Source organism: Aythya fuligula, chromosome 8, assembly GCF_009819795.1.
Source record: "Aythya fuligula isolate bAytFul2 chromosome 8, bAytFul2.pri, whole genome shotgun sequence".
Classification (NCBI taxonomy): domain Eukaryota; kingdom Metazoa; phylum Chordata; class Aves; order Anseriformes; family Anatidae; genus Aythya; species Aythya fuligula.
The window spans coordinates 12527516-12544741 of NC_045566.1; the positions used below are offsets into that span (position 1 = coordinate 12527516).

General features: G+C 36.6%; 1 protein-coding gene across 1 annotated transcript in view; it reads right to left on the reverse strand.

The window, feature by feature from the left end:
- Window positions 1-1863: 1863 nt before the first annotated feature.
- The window catches only part of LOC116492195 (vitellogenin-1-like), a 42478-nt gene continuing 27115 nt past the window's right edge, over window positions 1864-17226 (reverse strand). Inside the window, exons 21-35 of the mRNA XM_032192751.1 lie at window positions 15991-16210; window positions 14975-15147; window positions 13691-14308; window positions 13551-13607; window positions 12468-12707; window positions 11266-11472; window positions 10189-10331; window positions 9576-9714; window positions 8213-8348; window positions 7317-7503; window positions 6843-6940; window positions 6305-6399; window positions 6039-6198; window positions 4681-4842; window positions 1864-1982 (exon numbers count right to left, since the gene is read on the reverse strand). Coding sequence (XP_032048642.1) covers window positions 1864-1982; window positions 4681-4842; window positions 6039-6198; window positions 6305-6399; window positions 6843-6940; window positions 7317-7503; window positions 8213-8348; window positions 9576-9714; window positions 10189-10331; window positions 11266-11472; window positions 12468-12707; window positions 13551-13607; window positions 13691-14308; window positions 14975-15147; window positions 15991-16210 — 2754 coding nt within the window. The remainder of the gene's footprint in view (window positions 1983-4680; window positions 4843-6038; window positions 6199-6304; window positions 6400-6842; window positions 6941-7316; window positions 7504-8212; window positions 8349-9575; window positions 9715-10188; window positions 10332-11265; window positions 11473-12467; window positions 12708-13550; window positions 13608-13690; window positions 14309-14974; window positions 15148-15990; window positions 16211-17226) is intronic.

Consider the following 17226-nt stretch of genomic DNA (forward strand, 5'->3'; position numbering starts at 1 on the left):
GATTAAAAGGAAAGGTGTTGGATTAAAGGCGGCAGACTCCAGTCTGATCCTATGAAAGTCAATGGCAAAATCTCCCATAAGTCACAGTGAAAACAATACCAGAAAGAAAAGGCCTCTCAAGGTGTAATATTAGTGTGATTTTAAAGAAAAGTGGAATGTAGTATTCTTTATCACTTTTCTTGTTTGCAGCTACCTTTTTTTTTTTTTTTTTTTTTTTTTTTCCCCAGTATAGCAATTCTGATGAGTTAGTTAGCAAAACAAAGCTTTTGTACAGGGAATTTGTACAGGAAAAATTACAAATAAAAGCACAGTGCAAGAGCTCATGCTATTGGTCTGAGTGTGTTTGAACATGCTTGACAACAAAAAAAGCTGTTGAATAGAGAGAACTGGCTATCTGAATAAAGCCCCAGTATGTGTGAAGGCTCTCAAACACAATGTGTAGACTAAGTAAAGCCTGAGTGAAGGGGAAGGGCCAGGTAGCTCTCTTGTGCCCTCTCTATCCCTGAACTGCTGCTTATCCTCAGGAGGCTGGGAGAGTACTCAGTACGCTGAGGAAAAACTGCATCTTGCTTAATTTCAAGCTAGTTTCAAGTTGCAGTGAGAGATAGCAAGAGGAGTACTACTTTACTCGTGTTTCTGCTCTTGAACAAAAAGCACAGAAAAATGTTATTCTGTAATTGTTCAGCTATTTAGTCTTCAGTCCTCCTCTTTCTGATAGCTCAGGTTTTTAGTTAGGAAAAGTATTTTCTTTAATGACAGCTTCCTGGCAGCATTTGGGTTCAGCGCTACCTTGCCCATGCTAAGGCTTCTCTTGGAAGAGTGTGCTAGCAGCTACTGCCTGTTATGGAGCACATCACAGCTCACCGCACAGCTGATTTGTGTTCAAGGTAATATTGTGTTGTCACAGGGGGTGTGAAGGTGCCACCTAATCTTGCTCCCCAGGGTGGGAGGGAATTGCCTTTCTGCATAGGCCTAGTGAGAGCTAGCAGACTGACACTCCACTAGTTAAACACAGTCTGACTGTCCCTCTTTGCTTTATTTTAGCTTTATGATGCTATTGATCTTACATTTTTTTAATATATATATTATTTTGGGGGGTATTTGGAATACTACCTTATGTGTTATTGTTCCCTGAAGTTTTTGAAAGCATCATTTTCATAGATACACAATAGGAAATGGTAAACCAAAAAAAAGAAAAAAAAATCCTATTCATACTTTTAGCTCATGAGGTAACAGCACATCCATTGAAATTTAAATCAAAATGGGGACTGTGTCACACACTATAGCTCTCTGGAAAGCTACAGTGGGAGTCTAGCAGTCCAATTCATTCCTTTGTAGAATGTACTAAGGCTAATGGTCTTGCTGGGAGTAAAATGTATTTTTTGCAGAATGGTTCCAAGAACAGACTTTGCTTTTTACCATAAAACATAAAAGAAAACAAATGCTTACTGTGTCTTTAGTATGCTAAATATGAAATTCTCTACACAATGGAATGTTAGCAGTAGCCGTAATCATGTTTTCATTTCATCACCTAGTGAACATAATTTTAAGAGAGGACTGCTGTAATTATATTTCAGATAAAAAGAAGCAGAATTTCTGGATAATATTATAGTTGGTCTGATTGTTTTGTTGATAGGGACAAATAAAGACAGAGTACACACGAAGACTTATTTAATGAACAACATATTTATTAAGCAGTGCAGACTGTACATAATGCATTTGACTTCGGATGCAATGCAGTAAGCTTACTTTCTTCAAGCACATTTCTTAATATTTTACTACAACTATTACATTCCTTCTTACCTGACCAGGTATTCAATTATTTCTGTAATACGTCTATAGCACAACACTAAGGAATTTAGCTTAACTACAGTCGCCAGTGCAGGTACAATCAATGTCTGCATCCACAGACTCTACAACATCCTCAGATGCAGATTTCTTATCACTGCTTCTCTGCCATTCCAGCAGGCTTACAGCAGTATCTGTCAGAAGAGCAAAGCCATTGTTAACGAACATCAAGCAAATTAACACATTTCATGGAAATACTGTTTTGATGGCTGCCAACTCCCTCATCAAGTAAAGAATGAAAGCCTGCCCCCACAACTGACATCTAACTGACTCATTGACTTGGAGCAGGATTTTCATCCATGATATAATTACTATAATACTTCCCTAAAAACAAAATGAATAACGTTTCATGAAGCACAATGACAACAGGCAGAAGCCAGTAAAAGTGCTGGAGGAGGTAGCCACTTTCAAAGTAAGACCACCTCATACCAATATACATCAGCAATCTCTTTTTATGTTATTGCTGCATATCACTGCATATTTCAGCTGATTATTTGTCGAAGTTCATCTTGAAGGGTAAACCCTTTGGAGAATTTTCAGAGGTTCATAAACTTCTAATTAAAGTTTCCCATATATTGTGAAATCTGACAGAGCATTGTCAGTTGCAGTATTAACCTTACCACACTGCTTTATCAACAGCAGCTTGAATAAGCCATATCCTTTAATGCTGAAATAATCTAAATAGAATGATAATATTCATCCTCCCAATAAATATTCTTAGATAGTTGGAGGTTTATCATTGCAGCTGGAAGAATATTAGAACATCCATTTAGATTAAGTTTGCATAATCAGAGTGGGTAAAGCTTTCATAATTTTACTTCTATTTGTTTTATCCCTCAGTTGATCAATATATTTTTAACATACCATCTCTTATTACAGGGAAATCTGATATTGCTGGGTTTGGGTCACTTTTTGATCTCCTGGTCACTTACTGATCTCCTGAAATGCTCATACCTTCCTTGGGTGAATTACTGTCCAACCTGAAGCATGGTAGGTTTTCTTTTTTTTTTCTTTTCCATAACTACTTTGAAATTTAATATTTCCCAGAAACGTGCTTGAGATGCTTTTTAAAAAATGCATAATATTTTCAAGCTATGAAATGAGATCTGCTATGAAAGTCTAAGGTCTGTTTTTTACATACTTTGATTCTTGTTATGCCTGAGGGTACTCTGTGGGTCTGTCTATGTTCATATCTATGTAGGAAACAGTTCCCTGGGCTAACTGGATCATGGCTGAGTAACTATCATCCATATAGGTAGGACTTGTGGCAGGTTTGAGATGTAAACTGGTATACAGATTTAGACATGGAATGAAATCAGCCTCAGTCAGGATCCTAAGACTATAGGCTCACTGATTCGAGGACAACAGGCAATTTTGCACCCTTGAACTTCATTTTATCCTTCTGTCAATTGTGACAGTGAAAGAGTCCCTGTCTTTTGAGACAGCAGACTATCAAGTCTGAATTCTCATATAAAGAGCTGAGAAAAGGTTTTTGTCCTGTGTATGCAAATACATATTCACATCTTGGGAAAGATGGGGATTTTCTTTTTGTTGCTTCTCCATGTCAAAGAAAGAAAAAGGCCAGTTTTAAGGGCTGGCCTTGTATTCCTATTGAGCCCTAGCCTGAGGAAAAGCAGTCATCTTGCTAAAAAAAACTCAAATGGCATCTTTTCCCTCCCTCCTTCTCCTCTTCCAGATAAATAAATAAAAAAGTCCTTGATTAGGAGTGCTGCTAGCACACTTCCCAGCCTCTGGTTCAGTAAATGAACCAGAGAAGCCTGCAGTTGCTGTAAAAACAGCAGTGGCTGAGACAACTAACATTTTTTTTTCCTTCTCTGATTTCCTCTTTTTCTAACACATTTTTGTGAGAGAATAAGACAGCTTTATTACAACCTAATATTCTGAGGCAGTGAGTGGCCTGGGGTGATGACATTTGAGAGATAAAGACTTGGACACACAAAAGAAATCTGTGAAACATAGATATGACAAGATTTTGGAAGGCTTTTTTTTTTTTTTTTTTTGAGGTGTCTTTTCATAAAAGGATGCATCTGGCATCTATTCTCTTCTCATAGAGCTATTAGAAAATATTAGCGTACAGTACCTATACACTATGTGATCTATTAATTAATTAAAAGATTTAGGAAAGAATGCACCAGAAATATGTATACATTCAAGGCTGGATTCTCCTCTCAAACTTGTATAACTGTACTGCAAATCTGTGCTAGATGATGCGTTGCATCCTTGACAAATTCGTATAAGTGAAAGAAGAAAAAGGCTCAATATTTTAAAAAATCTGGGGCACAAGTATGTCTGTATAAAATACCTTCAAAAACAAACCATTTTTTGGAACAATCTAGAGAACATTTCAGCAATGTGTTTTTTGCTGATGTATTGCACAGTGGCATAGCATGGCAGCCTAATCACAGCAGTCATGTCACACTACTTGACTGACTTTCAATTGCCTTGCTTGCCCTGGTCTACACAAAATTGCAGGCTGTAATGTGCATAAAAAGACTTACTGTTGCTTATCACAACTTTATGGAGATCCTGAAAATGTGGAAAAAAAAAATATTGATCTCTGCTGCCCTTTTTACCACCTCAGACGTTTTTCTCAGATGATGCTACCTGCCATCGCCTAAACTAGCTTTTAGCTAGCCAGTGCTGTCAGTGGTTATAGCAAATACTAATGGGATTAAAAACAGCAGCTCAGAGGGGAGCTGGAGCAATACAGGTTTGTGCGTGGCTGTGTTGTGTTTTTTTTTTTTTTTTTTCTTTTGAGTACTCTGTCAGAGCTCCTACAGTATGTGACACAGAAAGAGAAAAATATCATACCTTTTGGGAAACAGTGGAAGCCAACCTTAACCGAAGTTTTTTCTATTGGAGTACAGTCTTTCATACATTTCAGTACTGGGTCAACAGAATAGCATGTAGACTCCTCTCCATCAATAGTAGGATTTCGATTCAGCTTCACATAACTGCGCTGCAGTTTGCACCCTAAGAGGAAAAGGAAAGTTAGTTAAAATTGTAGAAATAAATCCCAATCGATCCTTGCAATAATAAAGGTCCATATTTTCTCTTCAGCTTTTATTAAAACACAGGTCCCTGACAAACCATTTTCACAGTAGCGAGGTTATCAAGATAGGATGATAATAAGTTGGGGGATAGAAGAAAGATTCTGAAAGGGGAGCTATTTTTAAAATGTAATTGCACAATATAACCCAAATGGAATCATGTATATCCAGTTTTTTAGAACTACATAATACACAGAAAATAACCTCTCATGTCTGAAAGCTATTAAGAATAGATACTACACGCACAATGGCTACTTCATTGCATTAGGAAAAATGTCAACTGTTGTGAATGGATAAAAAAAATGGCAGCATTTATATAATAACATCAAGGATAATTTTTGTATTGGATGATTTTTATAATGCTGCAATTATCTCACTAGAAAGGCATAATGTAACTTAACAGAATCCAAGCTATGACTCTGTTTTCTGACATACAGATAAGTACAATTCTACTGCCAACGAAGTCAAGGAGAAAACAACCATTAACTTCAATAAAGTTGTTTCAGGTCGAAGGTAAGTGGAGACCTGTGGAACAAAACCGTATTGATGTTATGGGAGACCATCATTATTCTTCCAGCTCCATGTGAGAGGAAATTCTTACTTTAGGAGTATTTCTAAATATTTCCCTGAAATTGCACCCTTGGATGATGCAGAACAAAAATGAAATTTTGAGCACTCTGAAAATTTACATAATCTTAAAATTTGACCTATGGCATTCATAGCATGTAACATGTTTTTTTAAATAAAGTCTACAGATAACAGACGAAACTGCCTTGTCTCAGTGACGAAAATCACACTGATTTCAGCTGAGGCAAGATTAGGTCTGATTTTTCCTCTCCAGGAAAAAAGCTACTCAGTCTAAGAAACTATAGTAGAATCAATTATTTAACATTGAACTGCACATGATACAAATGCTTTTGCTGTATTGTATATTTGCTGTGCTCATAGGTACTGTTTTAAACAGTTAATGAAGTTACAATGATTATATATTGCGATTGTCTTTTTTAAAGTAAAAGATATATACTGCCTTTTTTTTTTTTTTAATCCTTTCCAGTTATTGGCAGAAGAAAACTGAAATTGTATTCTCCCCAAGTATAAAATATTTTTAGATCTACTCACCACCAGAACAGGTTTCTTCTAGTAATACCCATGAATGAACAAAAGCAGAAGAGCTGTGTGCCAGCTTATGATTTGGCATTAGGAGTTCATTGTGCTTTTCTCTGTCATTATTTCCACAAACTCCACAGGTCTTGCCTCTCATCCATGCAGCAACAGTAACCTATAAAATAACACACCTTTGTAGTGAATACTGAAGTGCTTGTCTGTTATATTGCCAAGGCACTACATGGAAAGAAAGTAGTAACCTTGGAAAAAAAGCCCCATACCTTAAGGATCATTCCATCAAAAGTTACATTCTTCAGTCCATGTGTTGGAGCTTCCACAATAACTGTTGCTCCATTTTTATAAATTTTAATATTACCTGTAAAAAGATAGTAAATCATCATAAGGTGATGTGTTGAATTTTAAATTAATGGAGGAACTGAGTAGCACAAAATAAGTTAGAATGTCTTTTCCTTCACAATCATTGACACATCAGCAGGTCATTGTTCTGCTGCAGTCGGAATGTCTGTTTTGTTTTATTTTGTGAGAGAGAAAACAAGTACAAGCCTGGACATACTATATATTTAAGAAAGGGGGTTATTTACCCTTCAGTTATACTGAGGAAAAGTAAGACTGCATCTTCTATGGAAAACACAGGATTATAAATGAATAGAAATATTAAGAAAGTCTCTAGTTTTTCTTCAAATTAATCCCACTTGTATTTTCTTAAGATTGTGTTTCTTCTGTGAAATTTGTAAAAGCACAGTCTTGAAGATATTTAGTTTCTAAATCAGACCAAGAAAGGTGAGTATCACAGTTTACCTTTTTCATATTCAGAATCTCCACTGTGTAATAGTACTGATTCTTCATTGCATGCCACAAGGAGAGATGAATTTGCTGCAGGACAGATTGTGATGTTGCTTGAGGGGGGAAAAAAAAAAAAAAAGCTAATGGTTAATTTAAAATGTGAAAAACACCTGGATTTTGAAAGAATGACTGAGCTGCTTTCATTTTTAAATGCAAAATTGATTGGGACTTTGGGTGTTGAGATTCAACCTTTAAAGAAAAGACAGCATGGGGTTTTATGGAGCAGGTTATCAGATGGTGACTGTGTAACCAAAGAAAAGGGCAACTAAAACAGAGTCTCAGATCAGGATTCCTCCTGGAAATCCCATCTTTCCCCAGATATCCTTCTGGAAACTAGTTTCACCTAAGAGTGAGACATTTCCCATCTCCAGACTAACTTCCTGAAGTTTTGTATTTAATTCTTGCAACTTCAGGATAAATCACACTTACGCTGAGCTTGTATTTATGTGAACCTCTCTTGGGAAAGACTGGGGATCAACCTTTCTTGTAGTAATGATGAATCTTGGGTGTTCAGTACAGTCTTGGGCCACTATCAGGTTGCAGCTTTTATTGAAAGAATATGTATGGCTCATATGATCAAACGTTTTGAAATTTCCCCCGCTGATTTCACATGTAGCTACAAAACAAAACCGGTAAAGAAATGACAGATATGACAATGGCATGCATAATGCTGAAAAGTACTGAAGGCTGCCTCTGATTGGCACTACCCAGCAAAAAAAAAAAAAAAAAGAAACTTGAACATCTCCTTGGCAGAAGCTTTCAATGTTTCCAGAGTCTGTAACACCAACAAATAGCTAACAGATGTAGGCTATATTAGTATTGATTTTAATGACATACTAAAAAAAAATCCTCAGGCTAGCAGTGATTAAAACATACCAAATTCTTGAGAAATTAGACATAGTAATGATGACAAAAAATAGTTCATGTTTCCTGCAGAAGTGTTAGATACCAATCGTTTAAAGCTCATACGAATCCTTTTTGAAGAAAACAAACAGGGCAGAAAATTCATGATCTGTCTTGTACCCATAAACTGATGCCTCTTGATGAAGAGATGGCACCTTCTAAGAAGGTGCCAAAGACAATCTCTACAGCTTGCAGACAGGAATGATTCCTGAACTCTGAAGATTTACTTCAATGTGAAGTCTCTTCATTCACCTGCCAATAAATGTGATTCTAAGTGATGGAATGAGCTGTTGAGAAAGTAGAGTTAGAGACACTAATCTTCCCTAGAAGACCACTACAAAGAAAGACAAGTCCAAATCATAGCAGAGGATGGATCTACAAACATTGCTTATTCACAAGACAAGCATATCTGCAATATTTACATTGATCTTCTTGTGCTATCTGTGAAGCTATTTCAGGAAAGACATTCCAGGCAGTGATATCTTGAGTGTTATAAGATGAAGATGGCCCTAAGGGCAAAGTGAATGGCATTCGGAGTCCCTGATAGTAGAGCGTTACCTGAAAAAGTAGAAACGAAATAACATTAAGATAAATTGAACCATAGTACTCATGACATCACTGCAAACAAAGAAACAAAAAAAACTCCTAATGAAAAAAAATTATCTTGAAGATGTACTTATACAGTTGCTGTTGTGTTAGTCTCTACAGGATTCATCCAAACTTCAGGCTTTTTCTGAGGAACGATTGTCTCCTCTTCCTGTCTCACTTCCTCACTTTTATGAAAAATTGTTAAGAACATTGGAAAGTATGAAATACAGATGAAGTTTAAGTGATAATAAAGCACATTCTTAAAAAGTTAGCATTTTAAGTAATAGTTTGATGGATTAGTCTGGAAAAGTAAACAGCATCCAATACAGGTTGAAAAGTGGCACGATGTGCCATAATGGTAAGATTCCCTACTGTAGATACAAAATACATTTACCAGGACAATCAACTTGATGCCTAATGTGCCTACTTCTTTATTATTGCATAATAAAGATCCTGCAATACTAAAGCACCACAGAAGGTTAAAGACATAGTAATTTCTCTGTTTATGAATAGCTAACTGTTATTAATTTACCACAGATATATAGGGGAAATCTGTCAAAGCGGTGCACAGAGATTTTGTGGACAAGGACCAATTGATCAGTGGGATTCTGCAGATCCAGCCTGTGCAAGCTGCTCTGAGATTTTAACTAAATGTTTCAGTTTAGTTTAAGCAGAGTAGAATTTGTGGCTGCTGTAACTTGCTCAGACCTGTCTCATCAAGTGTGGTCACTGCAGCTGTGGGACTCAAGTACAAACATAATTAGATGCTGCACATTGTTGCAGCAGAGTGCAAGATGTTCTCAAGGCCTCCATCATCTGCTCTGAGGCCCCTATACATCCCACAGAACTAGTCATGCTGCGTGAAATGAATAAAGCTGTGAGTGCAAAGCAGTCATATTTGAGGCAATTTGGGTCTAACCACTACTCTCAGCATGGAAATAAAGTATTTCACTACAGAGTTTGATTTTCAACTTCTGCTTGTTGCTACATTGCACCAAAGCAGTACAAAATCAAGGAACGTGTATTTCAAGACCAATGTAGTTAGGTATGTAGCAGCTTTTCTGAAAGGGTAGGGGTCACCTTTTCTCTCTCTCTTTTTTTTTTTTTTTTTTTTTTCCTCCCCTTTATATAAGCATCAAAATGTTATTAGTTGAAAATCCATTCAAGGTAAGGAAAAAAAATAAAATTGATACATACCCCAGGAACTTTAATTACTGTATCAATTGTTCGTGGAGAAGTTGCAGCTGCCCTTGCTATAAATTCATGAGATGGATTTCTCTGATGTGCCTCTGAGAAGCCCAACATGAGTGCTGCACCAGGAACATATTGCATGAATCTGGAGAGAAATAAGATGTGACAAACTCAGCTCCAAGAGCAAAAACAGACATTGAAGGATGAAGATTATTGGCATTTCTGTAAAATCAGGGAAACAATGGGACAATTAAAGAAACCATACTTTGGATCAAATTAAATGGTTGATTCTATCCAGAAGAAAGACGTTGTTTTTATTTTGATCTTTTAAACCTTTGTTAAAATTATTATTATTTTTAATTTTTGAGACTGAATTGGACATTTCAAAGCTATGAGCCATTTTGAATTGAATATCAAATCATTTAATAAGGAAAATGAAATTAAGCATGTCAAGTTTTAAAGTATTTGAGGGATATCTGTTAACATGAAACATGAGGGGGAACTAGAACACATTCACAAAATACTTTTGTACCATTGAACTGTTTCAATCAGTGCTTTTATAAAACGAACTAGTGTAGAAAAAGAAACACAAAAACTTAGGAAAGAACAAATTACATACGTTGTGCTTGTCTTTTTTATCCAGGATGGAAGATTTCCCCACTGCACCTTCAGCTGCATGGCTGGCTTCCTTGCCAGTTGGCCTGTGGTAGCCATGGCTGCTATCCTGTAGTCCCGGCATTCCTTGCCCCATCTCAGTCTAGCCTTTACAAACAGGAAAACAGACACCAAAATTTCAGAAAAGAATCATGGAAGCATGTTTGCTCCTTTCAAAATACAAGTTTTTCTTCTTTTATGAAACTTTGCATTGATTCTTTATGTTCCTAAGTCTTGTTTTCACTCTAAATAGGCTCAGATTTGCCATAATTTCAAAAGATTTCCTTAAACTTGGTAATTTAATAATCTTTTTTTTTTTTTTTTTTTTTTTTTTTTTTTTCTTTCTGGTAGAAGTCTGCACTAAAATTTCTATTAGCCTTCCCCAATACTTAACGTCACCCTACTTATTCTATGCTGAAATATCAGGTTGAATTAGTTAATTGTTGCTGCAAAAAGCAAAGGTTTATAAACTGTTATCCAAAGACCTGTTTCCTAGAAAGGGGCTTGGGAAGCACAGCACAAGGAGGGGTAGGGAAAAAAAAAAAGGAAAAAAATGGAAAGACGTGTAGTTTAACCTATACTCTCTTAATAATAGCCCATTATTTAACCTTATTTTTTTCTATTATTTCACATAAATCCTAAAAAATGGAATGCCTTTGAGTGATGAATCTTCTGAAGTGAATTATGGAGCCAGCCATTCCCAGACAGGCAAACTCGTATTGGAACAAATAAATAGATAGTAATGAAGCAGTAATTTTTTCAAACTTTTAAAATATTTTCTAAAATACTACAGGTAATATTTTGATGTATCTTGAAAATCAACATTTTTTAACAGATTTTGAAACTTTTTCTTTTTTTTTTTTTAATTCAAAAGGATGGTGAAAGGAATGGATGTTCTCTGAAATTTCACAAAAGTGAAATATATTTCAAAATATGTATGTTTTCCCTCCTTGGACCTCCTAATCAGCAAGTGCTCTGGGCTTATTTAAAAAAGTGTGGGCTTTTCAAATGTCTCATTTGGCAAAGCTGCCTGTGTACTTACCTGTGCTTTCAGAGGTAGTATTACAGCATCAGCACATGCTTTCCAATTGGTTTCAGCCAGCTGAACCACAACTAGTTGCACATCAACTTTGGCAGCATCAGAACGAACATATGCTGTAGCTTGATAACCTTGATTTCTGTTGTCACTCCTTACTGCCTGTGCCACAATCGTAATGCCAGGTGGAATTACGTCTCCCAGGAAGTTGCGCTGAAAAACAACCCCCAACCATCTGTGCTTAAGTATTTCACTGTATTCACTAGAGAGCCTGCAGTCCAATTTATGTATGCTGGTAGCAGAAAGCATTCCTCATCATTCATTTAGTTCATGGTGCGTCTGTCAATATCCTCAATACTTAAGAATAATTTTGGTTTCAGTCTTAATGATTTCATTAACACCAGGAATTTACAAAGAAGTGTTTGCTTTGATAAAGAATCCAAGATCTTCCAAATTATCTTTTTATACTTAAGATTTTGCACATTATTGCAATACTCTAAATAGCTGCCTACTGTATGCTAGGTATCTTCATAGTGTTATACACATTCACAATCTATTTTACTATACAACAGTTCCTTCAAACAAGTTGATTATTCTGAAATCCTTTGTAGTAGCAGAGTTCCCAGATACATTGCCAGCATTTGCAAGGCTACTTGTGCTGTTATGATAAGTAGATACATTTCCTTAATACAATTACAGAATACTGACTGTATACTAAAAATAAAGATGAACAGTGCTTAATAGGACTTTATATTTCTCAATCAGTAATGATCATGGGTATTCTGATTTTAGTTATTCTCAGCATGCACTCATGCCCTCTAGTCTACATCTGAAAATAATTAGGAGGTTTAAAACAGAAGCTTTAAGTTATACTTATTTACTTCCTCCTAATTTGCATTTTTGCTTAGGTAGAAAAAATATATTTCCCCTTTATAATCTCACTCCCTTTATTTTTTTTTTTATCATTTCCAAATCCAGGTTTTCACATAGAGCTAATGGCTTTAGAAATTAAAGAAAATGTAATCAAAACCCCAAGACGAAAGGAATTTGGAAAAAATGTTTACAAAGGAAAAGAAATCTCAGTGCACTTTCAATTTACAAACTTGACTACTTCCTGGTCCTGCCTACTTCAGCTCATTAGAGTGCAACCACGTCTATAGCTTCTGATCAGCAGTTAGCAAAGCTTGACTGTACAGTAAAGATACTACCTCGTGAGTCAGGCTGGAATCATGGTTATGGTGAATGCTGACTCCTCTGCTCATGTGGCTTCTTCTTGAGCTGTGCCCAGCTGTTACCCCGTGGTGGTGGCTGCTGCTGCTGCTGCTGCTGGTGCCACCTGTGTGACTTCTCCTGTTGCTGCTGTCACTGCTGTTGCTGCTGTTGCTGTGGCTGCTTCCTGACTCCGAGGAGGCTGATGATGAGCTGCTGGATCTCTTCTGTTCTGGATGCTATGAAGCAAAAGTAGGTTAATAAGGTATGGTTTGGTCTCTAGTTTTATATTTCAGACATCAAAATCAGAGCTCTCAACCTCCCTGTAAAGACAATTCAGACATAGCTAGCGTGTGACTTTTACTATTATAAAGCAAACATGAAGTACGTTGGGTAGGGATGTGGATCTGAGGTACCTGTACCTTTCAGCTTATAGGAAGGCCATGTAGACACTGATTGCAAATTGCAACATCACATTGTCTAGATCTAATGCCAGGCAAAATAAAACTGACACTTAACAAGTGTTCAAACGTGTGTGTTTTTTTTTTTTTTTTTTTTAAAGAAATAAAAAGAGATTACCATTTAATTAAAAAAAACGTAAATCATTTTCTTTTTCATAAGCAGGTAACACTTACAAAAGCCACATTATCATCCTTCTAACACAGACTTAAAATACCTCTGTGCCATAATACATACTGAACCTGCTTTCTGATTCCATCCACATACACAATGATTTTGCCTTTCTGCTGTGATTGCTTAAAAACTGTGGAACCAGTCATTCCTATTGCAAGGTCCTACCACTTTATAATTATCCCATGGTCTCTGTTAGCTGTCTTGGCTGTACTGTAATGAATCTAGCCCAAAGGTATCCTGACTGAAAAACTGAGGGCTGTTAGTGCTGCAATAGAAGGATGTAGGGCAATAGTTGGTATTTTGTTAATAAACCTACTTATTTTGTCAATGATATTATTGGACAATATGGAATGAACAAGTAAAATGAACCAAATAAAGTGCTTCAGTACTATGCTTGATCGTATCAATTATGGCCACCATGGGAATGTGTGATTGAATAAGGTACATACCCAATGGTTGTGAGCAGACCTGAAGCGGAGCCGGTATACTTTTGGCAGGTGACTTTCCTGGAAAATTCCAAAATAAATTATTACATATAGCTCAGTGAGGATCACCTCCTAGTAGAAGTCAAAGTAATAGAAAATTTTACCCATTCGGTAGATAAGTCGTAACTACTGTGACTGTTAAATTGGGACTTGTCATGTTTCGTTTCACCTTGTCTGTCATATTTGCTGTGATGATAGGAAACACCAGTGCTTTCACTGCTGCTGGTGGTACCAGTGCTGGAGCTTCTGCTGCTGCTGCTACTCTGCGTTTTCTGTTTCTGCTCACGGACACTTCTTTCTCCTTCAGCAGCACTGGCATGTGGAAATGATGTGGTCTTGGACTGCTTCTTAGCCTGATGCCTTATACCAGACGCTTTGCTGCTACTGCTGCTGCTCCCCTTGCTGCTGTTGCTACTACTGCTCTTGCTACTGCTGCTACTACTGTCTTTGCTACTGCTGCTGCTGCTTCTGCTACTGCTGCTGCTACTGCTGCTGCTGCTGCTGCTACTGCTGCTGCTGCTGCTGCTACTGCTGCTGCTGTCCCCAAAGGGGTAGAATTTCTTTTCTTTGGCTTTATACTGTCTTGCTTTCAGATTTATCTGGGTCCCTCCTTGTGATGCTCTGTTGTCAGAGTTGCTGCTGGATGGGCTGCTCTTTGTACTTTCAGCACTTCCACTGGTGCTGCTGGCACTGGATGAGGAGCTTCTGGATTTTCTTATTCCCTAGTCAACACCAATAGAAAAAAAAAAAAGGTATACATATATATTTATTTTGTTTCTGTGTCCCTACAGAAGGCTTTACGTAAAATCAGATATAGAGGGCTATGAACCTCTCTGCTGCCTTAGAAGACAAGATGTGTACCTGAGATAGGATTCTTGCAATACACCACAATGAGGCTAATACATAATGACGTGTTAAAAACACACATAAATAGAACACTACCCTTGTGTAATAATAAATGTGTAGAAACTTGGTCATATAATTACTTGTAACTCTATGTTAGTCATAGCTATAGCACTATCATTACTATCTCAGAACAAGTTGTATAGGTCAGTGTCACACCTCTTTGCTACGTTGCAGTAGCTGGGTGGTACAGACTACCTTCTGGACACACAATGTCTATTTGGGGTCTTACATAACCATGCAAGAGATCTTCAGAGAAAATTACAAAACCAACCCTTCACCACATCTATGCCAAAAGATATTAATTTAATCAAAAGACCTGCAGAAAGAATTGTGTACCCAAAAGCCTGTCTTTATTTTCCAACTTTTGTTTACCATCTAAATTAATGAGGTTAAAGTAAATATAAATAGGCAAAGTAAGTATAAATAACCAAGCTTTGTGTATTGCTTCCCATAAATCTAGAAGTGGATTTTTACAGCAGTACCTGGTCATCAACAGTTTCATCAAGGATTTTCTTCACTCTTTTGACTGCCTCTTTGCTGGAAGATGCTTGTGTCTCTGGATCGTCAAATGTTACTAAACGTATCATTTTTGCAGGAGCTTGGTGCCCAGCTTGAATTGAGACTTGTATTTTTTCAATAGGTGTCTCTGTGTAAACTGAAATCACACAACAATTAGTATCACTGTTAGTAGTAGCAACTGAATAATAAAATAAACCAAATTTTGCTATGATTTATCCAGACATTCTTCACCATATATATATATATATATTTGTGTGTGTGTGTTGAGTAACTTTTAAAAAATATTTCAGTAATAGCTAAATAGCTAAATAACTGGCAACAAGCGAATTTTACAATGTTAGCATAATAATAGGTTCTTTTCACGTCCATAAACAGAACGATCTTTTTAAGATTTATGTCAAGTGAATTGTGAATTGGATTGCTTAACCAGATAACACTATGGGTGAGTGAATCAGGCACTAGAAAGGAACTGAGGTTTACTCTTGATTTGCAAAGAAAGGCCCAATGGTTAGGCCTGATACTTAGGAGACCTAGATTCAGTGGCCTGCTGTGCTTTTGCTTTTTATGATCATGGATTAAGACATTAAGAACTAGATCCTGACAAGGTTAATCCATAATTCCCTTTAAGAGTCTGGGTTTTTAAAATGTAGCTACAGGACTCTGCATCAGATCTGCTGCCCATGTCCAATTGCTCTTTGCTTACATCCCAAATCTAATGATTCAGGATGCATCAGACACGCTCTGCAGGTACAGATCAACTCTGCTTGATGCTGGCCATACAGAGAGGTATTGCGCCACATGGCCACCTGCTGGGAAAGCTGGGAAATGGTTGTCCAGGCCACTATATAGATAAGATACTATATATATACATAAATATATATATATACACATAAATAAATAAATAAATAAATATATGCACACATCCCCACCCATCCACCCACCCACCCACCACTTTCTTTTTGTGCACAATTGTATTTACCTGGCTTGAAGCTCATTCTAAGGGCATGTTCTCCAACTAAGTAGTAAAGAGGCACATTTTTGATAAATGCTGCATGTACGCTCTTCCTCTCAATACACACTTGAAGCCCAAATGTACTTGCATTGGAGCATACAGACTGAACAAATCGCTCCTTCCGGGAAGAAGAGTGTCCAAAGGAGAAGGAATTTCCTGATGAAACATCTTCTACAGACTGTCTGTCCTATTATATAATGCACACATCAAGTTAAACTGGACAACATTACAAGAAATACTTGTATGCTAAAAGTCCTGTTTCAGTAATAGATGCGTATATTATGCAGAAAGAATTATCCAATTTATTTGAGATTGCTAGGCTGTGATATAGAACAACTTGGTTTTCAGTTGGACAAAGGTATCAACTGAATGCCTTGATTAGACTATCTAGAGTAAAAGGAGATTCAGGCTGTAAGAGTGGAAAATTATGTCACAAGATAATTCTAATTTCTTCATTTTGTTTTCACAGAGTATTAAACTGTGTAAAAAGATTCTTGACCAATCTGAACATGCCGACTAGAGTTCTTTCTTTTGCTTTATTATTGGGTCAAACTACAAAACCTTCATCTATGTCCACACAAATTCTGTCTCACTTGAGATCTGACATGAATGTGAGAATATATTAACCAGACATATATTAATATATAATTTACATATAATATATTAACTAGATCACAGAGATTTCCTAGATGGCCAAAGCCTATAAAATGTTCTAAATTTCCACTCAAAGATATGTAATTTACATGTAATAAATGATGTTTGCAGAAGAGTGAATGAAAATTAATTAAAATTAGAACCAAATCCATGAGATGAAAGCTATAATTTTCTGGAGCAGTGAAGCAAATAGCAAAAAAACACGTAACCATGAGTTTTCTTTTCATACATAATGCAGAGTTTGAAATTATTTTTTTACTCAGTTTATCATGTCTCACAAAATTCCAAACTTGCATGAACCACGCAGAAAAAAAAAAAAAGGAATTTTAATACTGATCCTTTCTTTCCAAAGGGAATGATAATGATACTGGGAAATGCTCTAACCAGTGTCATTTTTTCAGTTGCTGCTCATTCAAGAATAACAACAGAGTGATAAATTTTCAGGAAGAGCACGTAGGCACAAAGATCTTTGATTGTTCCAGGATATTGGAAACTGCTCCAGCTGATGGTACATTTACCTATTGACTTTTCCATATGAAAGTGCTGTAC